Source organism: Lepus europaeus, chromosome X, assembly GCF_033115175.1.
Source record: "Lepus europaeus isolate LE1 chromosome X, mLepTim1.pri, whole genome shotgun sequence".
In the NCBI taxonomy this organism is placed as follows: Eukaryota; Metazoa; Chordata; class Mammalia; order Lagomorpha; family Leporidae; genus Lepus; species Lepus europaeus.
In genome coordinates, this window is record NC_084850.1 from 123919845 (window position 1) to 123937519 (window position 17675).

Sequence of the window (17675 nt, forward strand, 5' to 3'; positions counted from 1 at the left end):
AATCACACAGTTGGGTAAAAATCCAATCACAGCCACTTACTACCTATGTGAAAAGACCAAGCTTAAAGAATGGGCTTCCTTGTCTGTACAATGGAGCTAATACAACATATCCTCATGAGGTTGTTGCAAGGATTGAACGAGGTAACATGCAAAGTAACAGAGCATTCAACAGAGTAAGCACGCAATGTACAAGAGAGGAGGGAAAAATGAAGCTCAAAGATACAGCACCTTAACGGGCCCCTCCTATGAGCTAAGGATTTATAAATACAACTCAACTTAGAGAATACATCATTATGATTATTTCAGTAGCAGTATTTTATCTCTCTAATTATATTTTGCTTAGGCAAATGTCAAAAATGAGTTTCCACTTCCAGAGCAGGCATTGATGGGGTAGTGGGGATGAGGGTGGCAGGGAGCACACCAGAAACCTACACAAGAGGGACAGAATGGAAAAGAAATGACTTGAAAAACATCTGTGGAAAATTCAATCTCATTCCACAAAGGCATAGCATACTGAGCCCTATGTGCAAACCCCATGGACTGTAGAGTATGGATATATTTTTATTGAAGCCTGACTGGAGGGAGGGAGGCGGCGGCTATTACCACCACTCACTGGACACTCTCTAGGCCCCAGACGCTATGCTGAGCATCTCACTCATCACCTCATTTGTCCCCCAGGACAACTCTAACTGTGACTCAAGGAACCGAGTGTAGACAAATGATTGAAGGGTTGGGAATATCAGAACAAGAAATGAAACCCACAACCCTGTGATGCCACAGCCAGGGCTTAAGCCAGATTTTTCCTGAAAGGGGAAGGAGAATTTTCCATAAGCAGGGACAGAATGAGCAATGCCATATTTAGGTGACATGGAGAGATAAATGAAGAAATAATGCTAGAGAGTTAGTCTGTAATTGACAAAGTTAGAGTCAATGAGACGCTAACAGCATTGGGACATGACTTATAGACAGTGAGCAATCTTCTAAGAGCTTTATTAGGCAGTCTTCTCATATTTGCTTACAAGAGAAAATAGCCAAGAGATCTTAGAACCAATGTATCTGTTTATATGTTAGCTATCTAGAAACGAAATCATGGCTGATCATGAAATATACTTCAAAGCAACAGATGACAATGATCATTAGGAAATAGCAAAAATTCAAAGAAACACTGAAGCCTCAGGATTGGCTAGTACTTCATGGGGTGATGAGAAATTAGAAGGAAGCCAAGTCTTAAGAAGATAATAGCAAGTCCAGTTTCAAAAGAATTTAAGTACAATATTCAGAGAGAATCAAATAATTAACAATTAAATTTGTTTATATTAAAAATCCTGTGTAAATACAAAGAAGTGCCAGACACAATTCTGTGCTCATAAACAGGGATCCCGAAAGTCAAAGGAGGTCTACACATGCTGCTGTTCTAGGAGGGTCTGTGTGAGCTTGGGAAACTTACCTAACCACGTGGCAATAAGCACAGCATCAATTCCATCTATTGGCTCACAGATTCGAGCCACAACTGGGTGGATCTGCTGGGCCAAATAGTACTGGGTGTCAATGGCTAAACTGTCCTGTTTCTGCAGCTGCTCAGGAGCATAGGCCCTCTGACTGGCAGTGAGGTTCGAGCCATCCTAAAAGAAGACACAGTAAGTTGCAAGCAAATCAATCATACACACTTGTTTAATCAAACAAAGCAAGGACAGTACAGTTTTATTTGTTCTATTTCAAACACCAAGAAGTATTCTGAACCTCTTGCAGAATATTTCATATACTTGAATATCTAAGAGCAAGAAGACTGGGAAGAACCTCACAGTCTCAATCTCACCCACTGTCCAGAACATAAATCCCACATGTGCTATGTTCTATTTTTTGTCAAAATATGAAACCAACACGAAGGCACTGACCAGATTAATTCCACCTGCCATAAAGCAAAAACACATTGGTAACATGAGTCTAGTCAGAAAGATTTTTTATTTTAATACTTACTTGGAAGGCAGAGAGACAGACACACAGACAGGGGTGGGGAGTAACTATCATCCACTGGTTTATTCCCCAAATGCCAGCAACAACATTCATCGTGTGTCTACCTCTGCTATCTAGTCATCCACAAATGTCGGACTTCGTCTTAATTTGTCTTCTGACTAGGACAAATTTTACACTCCCTTTGTAAGCTGAAGATTTTTAATTTATTTATCATTACCACAAACGAAAAAAAAAAACAGGCCAACTTGAGGTACTATTTTCCACCTTTTTGTTGTTTCTTTTAAGACTTATTTTATTTATTCAAAAGACAGTTACAGAGAGATAGAGACAAAGAGATCTTTCATCTGCTGGTTCACTCCCCAAATGGCCGCAATGGCAGGAGCTGGGCCAATCTGAAGCCAGGAGCTTCTTATGGATCTCCCAAGTGGGTGCAGGGGCTCAAAGACTTGGGCCATCTTTCACTGCTTTCCCAGGTGCATTGGCAGGGAGCTGGATCCGAAGTGGAGCAGCTGGGACTTGAACCGGCACCCATATGGGATGCCAGTGGGGCAGGCCGGGGCTTTAAACAGCTGCGTTGCACCACAGCACTGTCCCCTATTTTCCACCCTTTAATTTTTTTTTTTACTTATTTGAAAGGCAGAGAAAAAAAAGAGACTGAGAGAGAGACTGACCTACCATCTGCTAGTTCACTCCCCAAATGACTGCAACAGCCAGGGCTGGGCCAGGCTGAAGCTAAATCCTGGAACACAATCCAGATCTATCATGTAGGCAGGCGGAACATAAGTACTTGAATCATCATCTGCTGGCTCCCTCGATGTGCATTAGCAGGAAGCTGGATGGGAAGCATGGAGTAGCTGGGACTTGAACCATGCATGTCCCTAAATGCTGGCCTAACCCAGTGTGCCACAACACCTACTCTTGTTTTCCACCTTTAAAATTAATTAATTAAGGGAGGGGGGGGGAACAGAGTCATCTCCCAACTGCTGGTTCACTCTCTCAGTGCCAAGGGTCAGCCCAAAACTAGAAGCAGGAAAGTCAATCCAAGTCTTCCACATCGGGTGGCACGAATCCAAATACTTGAGACACCATCGGTCACATGAAGCAAGATTCAGAAGCAGAGATGCAACTTGAACCCAGGCACTGAGAACATGGGATGTGGGCATCCCAAGCACTATTTTAACTGCTTTACCAAATGTCCAGAAAACCAAAAAGGTATTTAGAGGAGTGAAAACCAAGCAGCATATGTGTGGTGCTTTTGTTCTGTTCATCTGATTCCCTCGAGCAGGAATTCGAGACATAATGCTATGACTTATTTTAATAATGTACACAACTTATTTTAAATAATTTATAATATATAAATGTATAATATATATATGGGGGCATGAAATGAAGGGCATGTCATTTTGCACTGTTTACCTGGCTCTACTTAAAGGAAAGGAAGTTGGGTTGGGGAGCCTCTATCCAAAGACTTCTTTTTATTCCATAAAAATGAAAGTTGTGGGAGCAGGAGGTTAGCCTCAGCAATCAAAATGCCCACATCTCACAATGGATTGCCTGGACTTGATTCCCAAGTCTGACTCATAATTGCAGCCTCTCACTAATGCAGACACTGGAGGCAGCAGAGATGGCTCAAGTAGTTGGGTTCCTACCTGCCACATGAGAAACCTGGATTGCATCCTGGCTCCCAGTTTTGGCCCCAGTCATCCCCTGGGTGCTGTGGGCAATCTGGGAGTGAACTATCAGATGGGAGCTGTCTGTCTGTTCCTCTGCCTCTCAAACAAACATATATATATGGGGCTGGCATTTGTGGCACAATGGGTTAAACTACCACTTGTAATACCCGCATCCTGTAGAGGTGCCAGTTTCAATCCTGGCTGCTCTGCTTCTGACCCAGCTCCCTACTAATGAGCCTGGAAGTCAGCATGCTTCCTCTGGGCCCCTGCCACCCACAGGGGAGACCAGAATGCAGTCCGGGCTCCAGGCTTCAGCCTGGCCCAGCCCTGGTTGTTGTGGTCATTTGGGGAGTGAACTAGTAGGTAGAAGTGCTCTCGCTTTCTCTCTCGCTCACTCTCTCTTTCTCCTTTCACATAAATAAATAAATCATTTTTTAAAAAAAAAAGTTGCAAAATTTTATGTAATTGACCCACATCCAGTCCTCAGAGTGATGTCACCATCCTCTCTGAATCAAAATGTTATAACTCTACAAGACCAACATCGAACAACTCTCTTCACTCTTGGTCTCTTCCGAAGCAACAAAATTTAATATTCAGACTAGTGGGGGTTGGCGCCGTGGCACAGTAGGTTAATCCTCCACCTGCAGTGCTGGCACGCCATATGGGTGCCGGGTTCTAGTCCCGGCTGCTTCTCTTCCAATCCAGCTCTCTGCTATTGCCTGGGAAAGCAGTAGAAGATGGCTCAAGTACTTGGGCTCCTGCACCGGCATGGGAGATCCAGAAGCTCCTGGCTCCAGATTGGCGCAGCTCTCACCATTGCGGCCATTGGGGAGTGAACCAATGGAAAGAAGGCCTTTCTCTCTGTCTCTCTCTCTCTCACTGTCTGTAACTCTACCTCTCAAATAAAGAAAATATTTAAAAAATATTCAGACTAGTGAATTATAACTATTCACAGTGCTCAGTTGCTCTGCAGAACTGATTATAATGAGAATCTGATTCTTTCATTTCTGCTACAATCAGTCCGACTTTCTGAGCTCAGCACTAAGCCTAAAGGAGAGACAACCTTCTATATCAGAAGACCACAGGAAGGGGTTTCTTTCTCTGGCTAGCTTCCTGATGTAACCAAATTGGGCCTACTCCTCAACTAGGTTTCACCTGTTCAAAGATGTATTAACATACCCAGAAACAAAGAGAAACCTCAGATTAAAAGCCTTGTTTGTTGTGTTTTATTTATGTGTTTCATATCACATAAAAAGGAATTAGGCAGAATTAATCAGGTTTAATTGTTGGCCTTCTAGAAGCCTGAATTGTTAGATGAGAGTAAGGCAACAATCGATAACAAAAACAGTGTGAAAAAAATCATTGGGCAGCATCTTCATGCACACAGCTGTATTCAGATGACCTTTCAACAAAAATCAGGAAATCAGATTTATACAATCTTAAATTTCTAGAAAAAACAGTCTATCCTTAGTAGCATAGCAATACTGAGTTTAATAATTTTTAGTAATGAATTAAAACTAAAAATATAGAGGCAAAAAATTTTTCCCTTTAATCCACCTTCGTTTTTTAATTTTGTTTAAGGAATATAACTTCATGAATTCACTATATACAGATTTAAGAACATGATGATTCTTCCTCCAACACCTTCCTTATACCCATAATCCCACCTTTACTATTCATCCCTCTTTATTTTTTTTTTACAGAGATCAATTTTCAGCTAATTTTTATACTCATAAGATTAACCCTACACCAAGAAGAGTTCACTGATTGGTACGAAGAAAAAAAAGAACAAAATCAAACAAGAAAAACATTGTTCCCGAACAATCAAGGCAAGGGCTGTTCAAAGTTGTTGCATCTCAAAGTGTTAGCTTCGCTCCTATAGATGATATTTTAAGTACCAATTAGTTACCACAGATCAGACAAACCATATGGTATTTGTTCTTTTTTGACTGGCTTATTTCGCTAAATATAATGGTTTCCAGTTCCATCCATTTTGTTGCAAATGGAAAAAAAAAAAAACCACAGAAATTCTGTCACTGGCAAAATAATTTTTTAAAAGGACCTGAGTTAGTTTCCAATATATCATTAGAAGTTCTAGTAATGCATGTTTCTTAAAAAGTAGTTAAGGCTGGCACCGCGGCTCACTAGGCTAATCCTCCGCCTTGCGGCGCTGGCACACCGGGTTCTAGTCCCCGTTGGGGCACCGATCCTGTCCCGGTTGCCCCTCTTCCAGGCCAGCTCTCTGCTGTGGCCAGGGAGTGCAGTGGAGGATGGCCCAAGTGCTTGGGCCCTGCACCCCATGGGAGACCAGGAGAAGCACCTGGCTCCTGCCATCGGATCAGCACGGTGCGCCGGCCGCAGCGCACCTACCACAGCGGCCATTGGAGGGTGAACCAAAAGCAAAAGGAAGACCTTTCTCTCTGTCTCTCTCTCTCACTGTCCACTCTACCTGTCAAAAAAAAAAAAAGTAGTTAAAAATTTGAGTATTCAGCTGAAAATATTTCTATTTTAAATACCCAAACAAAAGACTACTTTTATCAAATATTAAAACATATTTCTTGTTGTGCTTTAAAAATCTAAACTCAAACATGGCTAAATTCAAAAGAATTGGTTAGATAACAGGTTTTGCTATGTTTTATCAGAAAAATACTCAAGTTATAATCTCAAAGGCCTGATTCTCAAATCTGAGCAAGACCCCATAGTGTATGTATGGTCATGTGGTGGGTCTGGTGCTGTGGCATAGCGGGAAAAGCCGCTGCCTGCAGTGCTGGTATCCTATACGGGCACCAGTTCAAGTCCCAGCTGCTCCACTTCCAATCCATCTCTCTGTAACAGCCTGGGAAAGCAAAGGAGAATGGCCCAATTCCTTGGGCCCCAGCAGCTGCGTAGGAGACCTGGAGGAGGCTTCTGGCTTCTGGCTTCAGATCGGCCCAGCACCAGCCATTGCAGCCATCTGGGGAGTGAACAAGCGATAGAAGCCCTCTCTCTGTCTGCCTCTCTGTAACTCTGCCTTTCAAATAAATAAATCTTTTAAAAAAGAAAAAAAAAAAGAACATGTAGAGGATGTGGCATAATCCTTTAAGAACAGATGGAGAAGCAATGCTGGACTTCCTAGAAGTGCCCATGTATTAATTAATGAATTTCACAAAGCATATACTTCAGAGACTACCAAGTTCAGCCAATGCACTTAAAATTATAGGGGCCGGCACTGTAGCAAGTGGATTAAGGCACTGCTTGTGACATCAGCATCCCACATGGACACTCATTTGTGTCTTCGCTACTTCACTTATGAGCTAGCTCCATGCTAATCACCTGGGAAGATGGCCCAAGTACTTGGTACCGTGCCACCCACATGGGAGACCAGATGAGGCTCCTGGCTTTGGCCTGGTCCAGCCCTGATCACTGTACCCATCTAGGGAGTAAACCAGTGGATAGATGATCTCTCTTCTCTCTCTTTCTGTAACTGTCTATAATAAATAAATAAATCTTTGAAATTAAATAAAAACATATAGTTATTCTTAGTAGGAAACCAACAGGAAAATTTTTCATGTTTAAGATTTTTAAATGGACAACAAAGGGTACCTTAAGACAAGGGTGGGAACATTCAGCCTGTGAGGCAGATTAGGCCTTTGCAATCATCTGGCCAGGCCCTGCCAATGCAACCACAAGCAGGATTTGAAATCCAATATATCTATAGCAGGTCAATTTTTTAAAATTTTATTTATTTATTTGAAAAGCAGAGCTACAGAAAAGCAGGGGAAGAGGCAAAGGCAGAGCGAGACAGAGACACACACACACACACACAGAAAGAGAGAGAAATAGAATATCTTCCATCCTCTGGTTCATTCCCCAAATGGCCACAATGGCTGGAGCTGGGCTGATCCAAATCCAGGAGCAAGAGCTTCCTCCAGGTCTCACACGTGGGTGCAGGGGCCCAAAGACTTGAGCCTTATTCTGCTCTCCCAGGCCATAGGACAGAGTTGGATTGGAAGTGGAACAACCAGGACTCAAACCAGCACCCATATGGGATGCCAGCACTGCAGGAGGCAGCTCTACCCACTACGCCGCAGCGCTGGACCCTAGCAGGTCAATTTTTAAGTTCATAATTTTGTATGGCCCATGAGTGATGCTATAAATATCCAAATGGCCCTTGGCAGGAAAAAGGTTCTCTACTATTGCCTTATGTAAATTTTATCTAGTGAAGTTAAAAAATACTTATAACAGCCAATAAATAAAAGCTGATTTGGTATCTGAGCAAACAATTCACATAGGTTTAACAAGAGCACAAACTACAATATAAATTAAATATTAAAAATACTCTCTGAAATCATCTAAATTTGTAGTCTGAATAAGTTCTCAGTAGGGTACTATATTATAAACATAAATTTTAAGCAAAATAGAATCTGTTTAGGAGATAGGCTGAAAGGGGTCTTCAAAAGATTCAGAGAAAATGTGTTATGAAAAAACTATGCATGGATCTCAAAATTTTTTGGCACCAAAACGAATTTATCTTTAAATTTCATTTTTAAAAGTATTCCTTGGAGGCCACCTCTGCTTAGGTCAATAAACAGTTCTCTTTAAAATGCATTATGACATATTTTCAAAAAGACATTCTAAAAATATGGAAGTACTGTGAAACATGAAAAGGATAATTTAAGGGTTTACAAGCAAAAGAAGTTTCCAAGCATGCCGAAATGTGGCATGCCCCAATGCTAAGGGATAAAGGCAAATCAAACCTCTTCAGCCCTTTGTGGGATATGTTAAGGAAAACAACTTAATACAAAGAAACATGGGGGCAGACACTGTGGCATGGGGTAAAGCCGCCATCTGCAGGGCTGGCATCCCATATGGCCGTCTGTTCAAGTCCTGGTTGCTCCACTCCTGATCTGGCTGTCTGCTATGGCCTGGGAAAGCAGTGGAGGATGGCCCAAGTCCTTTGGCCCCTGAACATGCATGGGAGACCCAGAGGCTCCTGGCTCCTGGCTCCAAATTGGCATAGCTCTGCTGTTGCTGCGGCCATTTGGGGAGTGAACTAGCGCATGGAGGATCTCTCTCTTTCTCTCTCTCTCTCTCTTCCTCTCCTCTGCCTCTCTGTAATTCTGCCTTTCAAATAAATAAATAAGCCTTTAAAAAAAAAGAAGAAACATAAACTATACTTCTGTTCTTATTGAAGATTTATTTAAGTGAAAGGCAGAGTTACAGAGACAGGGTAAGAAACAGAGATCTTCATGTGCTGGTTCACTCCCTATATGGCCAGAACGGACAGAGCTGGGCCAGGCTAAAGCCAGGAGCCAAAAGCTTCATCCAGGTCACTCTCATAGGTACAGGGTTCCCAAGCACTTGTTTTATCTTCTGCTGCTTTTCCCTGGCCATTAGCTGGGACCTGCATTGGAACTGGAACACGTGGGACACAAACCTGTACCCAGGCAGTAGCTTTAATAACTAAGCCACAACACTGGGCCCCATGAACTATACTTTTAAAAAGCAAATAAAGGGGCCAGCACCACGGTGCAGTAGGTTAATCCTCCACCTGCAGCACTGGCATCCCATATGGGCGCCAGTTCTAGTCCCAATTGCTCCACTTCCAATCCAGCTCTCTGCTATGGCCTGGGAGAGCAATGGAGGATGGCCCAGATCCTTGGGCCCCAGTACCCATGTGGGAGATCGGGAGGAAGCGCCTGGCTCCTGGCCCTGGATCAGTGCTGTTCCAGTGGTTGCGGCCATTAGGAGAGTGAACCAGCAGATGGAGGACCTTTCTCTCTGTGTCTCTGTAACACTGTAACTCTACCTCTCAAATAAAATAAGTAAATAAAATCTTTAAAAAAAACTAAATAAGGTACAGTACCCAGTGGATGCAAAAATGCTGAAAATACATCCAATTGGATTTACAGCAATACAATAGTATCTGCATTGAGTCTTTCGCAATAAAATTAATAAGAAGAAATCATAAGATCTACTATTTAGATAACAAGGAACATAAGCTTGACTGCTAAATATACTGGTCACTCTCTTGTGTAAGTTATCATACATCACCATTCCTGGTTTAGCCAAAACATAATTGTGGCTTGACTTCATTATGTCACTGCATTGCATTTTTCAAAGTTGTGTGCTGCCGTCTGCTCCTGTCATTAAGAATCTAAAAGCTTTTCATGTATGTGAAGATGTAAGTTAAAAAAAAAAAACCTAGGCTATTTACCAAAATCTTTATTTGCATAATATGAAAATTGTTTTTTTGAGATGAGACTTGTCAGAGGCAATATGCAAAGCACATTAAGGGCTTCAGCGAGTCAGGCATTTATGGAAATATTTTCCTGCAGGAATTGGCTTTCTGTAACAGTTCTTAATCAAGGGTAACCCTAGGAGGGAGATAGAGTCAAGTGCTGATTCCTGTCCATGTACTTTAATAATTTCTTGATGTACAGCATCTACAGTTTGCAGCAGTTACGGCAACTACGTTTAAATTTTTAAAAAGCTATGCTTTAAAAGAATGTTGATTGTAGTTTGATAGAGATCAAAATGCAATGAATTTTAAGGGTTACCTATGACTTTTTAAAAGACTTATTTACCTATTTGAAAGGTAAAGTTAGAGACAAAGACGGAGAGACAGAGAGAGAAGAAGAGATCTTGGATCACTCTTCAGATGGTTGCAATTGCCCGGGCTGGATCAAGCTAATGTCAGGAGCTTCATTCAGGTCTCCCACATGGATGGCAGGGGCCACTGTTTTCTCAGGGACACTAGCAGAGAACTAGATCAGAAATGGAGCAGCTGGGAACTGAACACATAAGGTGCCCTTACGGGATGCCAGCATTACAGACAGTGGTTTAAAATGCTGCAACACAATGCCGGCCCCTATGTACAATTTTTTTTTAAAGATGTATTTATTTGAGAGGTAGAGTTAGAGAGGGAAAGACAGAAAGAGGTCTTCCATCTGCTGGTTCACTCCCCAGTTGGCTGTAACGGCTGGGACTGGGCCAGTCCGAAGCCAGGAGCAAGGAGCTTCTTCCGGGTCTCCCACGCAGGTGCAGGGGCCCAAGGACTTGGGCCATCTTCCACTGCTCTCCCAGGCCATAGCAGAGAGCCGGATGAGAAGTGGAGCAGCCAGACCTTGAACCAGTGGGCATGTGGGATGCCGGTACCACTGGTGGAGGCTTTATATACTAAGCCACAGCACCAGCCCCTAGGCACGATTTTTTACTATAATAATGTAATAAAATTAGGATAAAAGACTTCACAGTAATTTAAAAGAAACAGTCTTATACAGGTGAATTTTCCTTTGCAGTGAACAGAACATATCATTTTAAAGAGTTTGGATGGACGCTTTGAGGTTTTTTTGGTTTGTTTTTTTGTTTGTTTGTTTTTTTTTTTTTGACAGGCAGAGCGGACAGTGAGAGAGAGAGACAGAGAGAAAGGTCTTCCTTTGCTGTTGGTTCACCCTACAATGGCCGCCGCTGCCAGCATGCTGCGGCCGGCGCACTGCACTGATCCAAAGCCAGGAGCCAGGTGCTTCTCCTGGTCTCCCATGGGGTGCAGGGCCCAAGCACTTGGGCCATCCTCCACTGCCTTCCCGGGCCACAGCAGAGAGCTGGCCTGGAAGAGGGGCAACCGGGACAGAATCCGGCGCCCCAACTGGGACTAGAACCCGGTGTGCCAGCGCCGCATGGCAGAGGATTAGCCTGTTGAGCCACAGCGCTGGCCTGAGTTTTTTTTAAATAGGAAAAAAAACAAGACCTCTTCTTTGTTCCAACTGGAATTAAATGCTTTCACTGAGAAAAAACATACTCTTTTGTCCTACCCTGTTTCCCATCACCGGTTAGTGGTTTAAAACTGTACTGCATAAGGTACCTTTCAAAACTGGGAGATGGCAAGGTGGACCTTCTCTACTCCAGAAAAAAAAAGATGGAAACTGGTTAGATCAGTTGTGTTTTCTTCCTAAACTTGTATTTTTAGGATCCCTCAACCTGCTCCATCTATTCATGCATTTTACATTTTCTGAAGTAAATATTTAAACACAGACTAGGAAAGAATGTATTTGTTCTCTGATAATTCCAGTAAAACTCATAATGAAAATGGTTATAGAGACCAGCGCTGTGGCGTACCAGGTAAAGACACCACCTGCAGCATCAGCATCCTATATGGACACCGGGGTGCTGCAGTGTAGAGGGTAAAGCCGCTGCCTGCAGTGCCAGCATCTCCAGCTGCTCCTCTTCTGATCCAGCTCTCTGCTGTGGCCTGGGAAAGCAGCAGAAGATGGCCCAAGTCCTTGGGCTCCTGCAACAGCATGGGAAACCCGGAAAGAAGCTCCTGGCTTCGGATTGGTGCACCTTCGGCCATTGCAGCCAATTGGGGAAAGAAGTAGCAGATGGAAGATTTCTCTCTCTCTCTGTGTAACTTTGACTTTGAAATAAATAAATAAATCTTTAAAAATAAAGCAATGATAAAAGACTTCTGTTAGACATATAATCAAATTTGCCCACATTCTCATGAAAAGTAACTTAGGATTGAAATCTTAGCTAATGTTATAAAGCTGTCTCACCAAAATAATCTCAATAAACCAAAACAAACTGTTTAATGAAAATTATAATAAAATATGACATACTGCTAATATTTCTTAGATGCTTTCAAACTAACTAGACTAAAATCATTTCTTTGCAGCATCAATTATTCACAAAGCCATGAAATGTGATATTGTGGCAATCTGGATTTTACTCTGTTTTTTTTTTTTTTTAAGATTCATTTATTTATTTGAAAGTCAGAGTTACAGAGAGGGAGAGACAGAAATAAAGAGAGATCCTCAGTCACTTGGTTCACCTCTGGATGGCCGTAACACCCGGGGCTGGGCCAGGACCCCAAGAACCTCTTCTTGGTCTCCCACATGGGTTACAGGGGCCCAAGCACCCAGGTCATCCTCTGCTGTTTTAACCAGATCATTAGCAAGGAGTTGGATGGGAAGTGGTGCAACCAAAATCAAACTAACACCCATAAGGGATGCTGGCATCCCAGGAGGCAGCCTCATCTGTCATGTCACAATATGGGTCCCCTATTCCGGGTTGTTAAGTGGTATGAAAGTCTTATTAATTCTGATAGTTTTACCTGACAGATGACATAGGAAACAGTATCTCCAGCTTTCACCTTTCTGCCACCTTGAGAATTTATCCAGAGTGCAACATGTACATGGGGTAGGCTTTTCTTATCAGGGTAATCCTGGGGGTCCTTTGTTAATGCCTAAAAGAGAAAAACAAAATAGCCTGAAACATTAAAAAAAATCCTTTGCACACAGATTACACTAACTACATCTTTGCTAGAATCATACTAGCCACATAAAGACAGCACAAGTTGTATTGAGAAAGTCCTGCCACAAAATAAACATTCCACTCTCAATGACCATTTCCCCTTCGTTTAGTAGCTAACATATTCAGATACAATCCTAACAAAAATGAAATATGTTTATGGATCATGTCACATAATACTTGGACATTAAAAAAGGACTATAAAATACCTAGTGTTCAGAGGAAAAATGAGACTAGGGTACTGCAAGGCAAAAAACTCACATGTTCTCAAAGCGTGATCCACAGATCCCTGGGGATTCACAATGATTTTTTTTTCAGGGAGTCTCAAGACCAAAACTACTTTCATTACAATACTGCTTGTGCTGATGACAGAGGAACAATGGTGGGAAAAGCTGCTAGTGTCTCATAAACATGAATCAGAGCAATGGCACCCAACTGTACTAATAGTCACTGTCTGCTTTTACCAACACAGTTCAAAAATAAAAATCACTTTCACTTAAGAGTGTCCTTGATGAAGCAGTAAAAATTAATTTTAAGTTCTTAATCCTTGAGTAAAGTCTAATATTTTGTGTAATGAAACAGAAATTACACATCAGGAATAGCAAAAGAATGAAAGCTGCTCAAGGAAAAGCAATTGAGCAGTTGTTTGACTTGCAAGCTAAACCAGTTGGCTTTTTCACAGAATGCAATTTCTACTTGCTAAAATTATAGGTCGAGGCAGGCGTTTGCCACAACAATTAAGTTGCCATATGAGATGCTCACAGAGGCCTTGGTTCAATCCTGGCTTCACTTTCAATCCCAGCTTCCTGCTAATGTGCACTCTGGGGGACAGCAAGTGATGGCTCCAGTGCTTCAGTTCCCACTACCCATGCGGGAAACCCAGAATGAGCTCCCAGCTCCTGGCTTCCTCCTGGCCCAGCCCCGGATGTGGGCATTCGGGAGTAAACCTGTGGATGGAAGATCTCCTTCTGTCTCTCTCTTTCGAATAAACAAAAATAAATTGCAAAATATTCTCAAAAGAAAAGAACTACTGATAAACCAACAATTATTCTGACTTAGATATTTGGCAGACAATTTCTCAAGAAAGAACCAAGTGAGCCCGCTGCTTTAAGGGGGGAAAAAATCCGACAGTATATTGTCAATGATAAAATTCATCCATTCTACCACAAAAATACAATTTTGGAAAGCCTGTTTTCAAGTTTGTGAGCTTAAGAGTTTCCCAATACATATAAACTTTTATAAAGAGTATTTTAGAATATGATTGTTATCTTTACATAGTATATACTTAATTGATCTTCTGTATGTAAAGATAATTGAAAATGAATCTTGATGTGAATGGGATGGGAGAGGGAGTGGGAGATGGGATGGTTGCAGGTGGGAGGGAGGTTATGGGGGGAAAAAGCCACTATAATCCAAAAGTTGTACTTTGGAAATTTATATTTATTAAATAAAAGTTTAAAAAAAAGAATGTGACTGTTATGAGTAAACAATGAAATGTGTCCATTTTGGAAGATCTGCATAATTCAGAGAACTAACACTGAACAAATGACCAATTCATAATGTCATTCATGGACAAAATATCCATTCAAAGTAAATTATAGACCAATAGATTTTTAATGAGACAGTATGAAAAGTTCATTGACATAGACTCAGATTTTATATTACAAAGACATTTAAGAAAACATCAACTGTGAGTTTTAATGTAGAATCAAGGAATATATAACCATCAGAAAAAAATTATTAAAATGTTTCTTTTCTATGTTTATATAAAACTAGATTTTCTCTGTACACTCCAACCAAAAACACGTAACAGACTGCAAGCAAAAGCAGACAAAAAATTCAGATGCCTTCTATTCAATGAGATATTAAAGAATTACATATAACTATAAAATGATGCCATTCCTTTGGCAAATTTTTCTTGGTTTAGGAATACTTTTCATGAAAAAAATGTTATTTTTGTAATCAAATGAGTTAATGCTATTTTTAAGTAAGCTCTTTTTAATTTCTAGCATACTAAATCTCAACACTATCTGCATATTAAAGCTCTTAGAGAGTCTTCAATTACTATGAAAGAGTATAACGGTGCTCTGACACTAAGAAATATGAGAACTGCCACAAAGAGTAAGGCTAGTGCTCACACACACCCATACTTGCCCAAGTTATCAGCACTTCTGTATCCTATTTAGTACAGAAGAATGCCAAGGAGACTCTCCAAGTATTGGAATCTCCTCAAACCTGGATTATGTGCTCCTAATTGACTTGCAGGGAGACATACTGTATAGGAATCTTAATTGATAGAACTGTACTTAAGAAAATCATCATCTTCTTCAGTACAAATTCTGAATTTCACTGACAAACTTTCCAATGACTAGACTGAAACCATCTGAGGACTTTACAAGCTACTTTTAGAAGGCCTCAGTAAAAAGAAAAAATACTTCCTTTGGATTAAGCTCAAATTAGTTAAAGCTATAAAAATCAGCTGTGAAGTATTTTGTGTTATTTCATAAAATATAAATAAGCAAAAGATCATGTATACTGTTTTTCAGTTACTTTTGGTAGCAAGGGCTAAAAATCTCTCTAAAAGTAAATCCTATATTTTCATCCATGCCTCTACCCTAATGTGACTTCTCATTTTCTTTATTTTCTTTTTTTAAAAGAAATAGAGACAGAGAAAGAGACAAAGTCAGAGACAGAGAAAGTTCCCATCCACTGGTTCATTCTCCCAATGCCAAACAACTACCAGGGATGAACTGAGGCCAAAGCCAGGAGATAAGAATTCAATTCAGATCTCTCAAGAGGCTGGCAGAAACCCAATTGCTTGAGCCATCACTGCTGCTTCCCCATGTCTGCATTAGCAGGAAGGTGGAATCATGAATCAGAGTCAGATATCAACAGCCAAGTACTCCAAAGTGGGATACAAGTGTCCTAGTTGGTATCTTAATGCTAAGATTAAACATCTGCCTCCGACTTACCATTTTCAAGACCTACTAGCATCATCTAAAAAAATAAATAAATAAAGGCAAAAATCCCATCCTGTCATGAGATAACCTACAACCAAATACACAGATTTTTCTTCCAATAAAAAGATCTTTATTTGAAAGAGTGACAGAGAAAAAAGGAAACACACACACACACAGATATCATGTGCACATGTGCTAGGAGCCAGGAACTCCATCTGGGTCTTCCATGTGGGTAGCAACAGCCCAAGCTCTTGGGCCATTTTCCACTGCCTTCCCAGGTGTCATTAACAGGAAGTTAGATTGGAAGTGGAGTACTGGGACTCAAATCAGCACTCCAAAATGGGATGCAGCATTACAAGTGCCGCTTAGCACATTGTACCACAATGCTGACTCCTACATAGACTCTCTCTTAATACCACTCTCTTTTGAAACCAGTAAAATGTAAACACTGAGCTGTTCACAAGTTGTAAGTAGTGCAAGTGTTAAAAATATGAAAATATCTGTCAACAGAGAACTACAAACATGCTATAGATGGTTCCTTTCATTAGAATTTGTTGTACTTAAATCAATGATGCAAGAATTTTTCTTTATAAAAAACCTAAGAATATAGAAGAGTAAAACCTTCAGCAGATCATTAGCATCTTAAAAATATGAAGCACATTTTCCATATTCAACTTTACATCCAAGGATCTAGCACTGTGCATATAAGAGATATACCATGTTTGCTGAATAGATGATTAATGAATTCTTTCAATGCTCACTAAAAAAATTATTTGCCAGAAACTATGCTAAGTGATATACAGTATATAAAGGCATTAAATCAGTTTTCAGTTCTGTCATGAAACATACATGCACCGCCCCCATCACACTAGGCACTAAGTCATATTATTAATAATAATACATAGCTCTAAGTATGTATTATTAAGTATGTAAAATAATTACTGAAACTCAGTGATGGACACTTTGGATTTATAAGTTTGGAAATTTCAACAATCCAAAGGTAAAAATAAAAGACTATGCAGAAGATTACAAGTGTGTCTATCATTCTAGGTTTCTCCTTGCACACTAGTAACAGTGTGCCATTATGCATATGAAAGGATAACAATGTGGTTCCACTATGGCAAAGGATGTCTGCTCAGTCTTATTTTTGCCAAAAAATGTGATGTTTGTACATAGCCTTCCAAACTAATCCCTGGAACCTCTTGTAATAAAGCGTTATATTTCTAGGAAGGAAGATACTAACAGTGACAGAATCAATGCCAAAATTAACCAAAAGAAGACTGAAGTTAACATTCTTACTCACGCAAATTTTTAATAAAACAAAGTCTAAAAAGAAACTACTTTGCAGATGACACAAATGATCCAATGTCAGCATGTATATACCTGGATCACTTAAAGTGATGAGCAAGTGCCGAAACACACATTCTGTTGTAAATTATAAATGTCTTTTTGTGTGACATTTAAGATATCATAGTCAAGGTGTAAAAAACAAAAAATTTACCTAAGAATAAATACAAATTTTAAGGATATACAAAGAAAATCTTCATTCTCTCTAGAAGCTAAAGAAGTATAAATTAAATCCAACTGCAAAATACAGGTTCACATCAATTATGGTACCAACATTTTATTTAAAATATCACCAAAGGGCCGGCGCCATGGCTCAATAGGCTAATCTTCCGCCTGCAGCACCAACACACCAGGTTCTAGTCCTGGTCGGGGCGCCGGATTCTGTCCTGGTTGCCCCTCTTCCAGGCCAGCTCTCTGCTATGGCTCGCGAAGG

At 40.7% G+C, this 17675-nt stretch overlaps 1 protein-coding gene across 3 annotated transcripts in view; it reads right to left on the reverse strand.

Annotated features, from left to right (window-relative positions):
• Positions 1-17675, reverse strand: part of POLA1 (DNA polymerase alpha 1, catalytic subunit) — a 330395-nt gene that overhangs the window by 176487 nt on the left and 136233 nt on the right. For all 3 annotated transcript variants that reach the window (XM_062183593.1, XM_062183592.1, XM_062183594.1), the window contains exons 31-32: positions 12739-12870; positions 1448-1622 (exon numbers count right to left, since the gene is read on the reverse strand). In XM_062183593.1, the coding sequence (XP_062039577.1) occupies positions 1448-1622; positions 12739-12870 (307 nt within the window). The remainder of the gene's footprint in view (positions 1-1447; positions 1623-12738; positions 12871-17675) is intronic.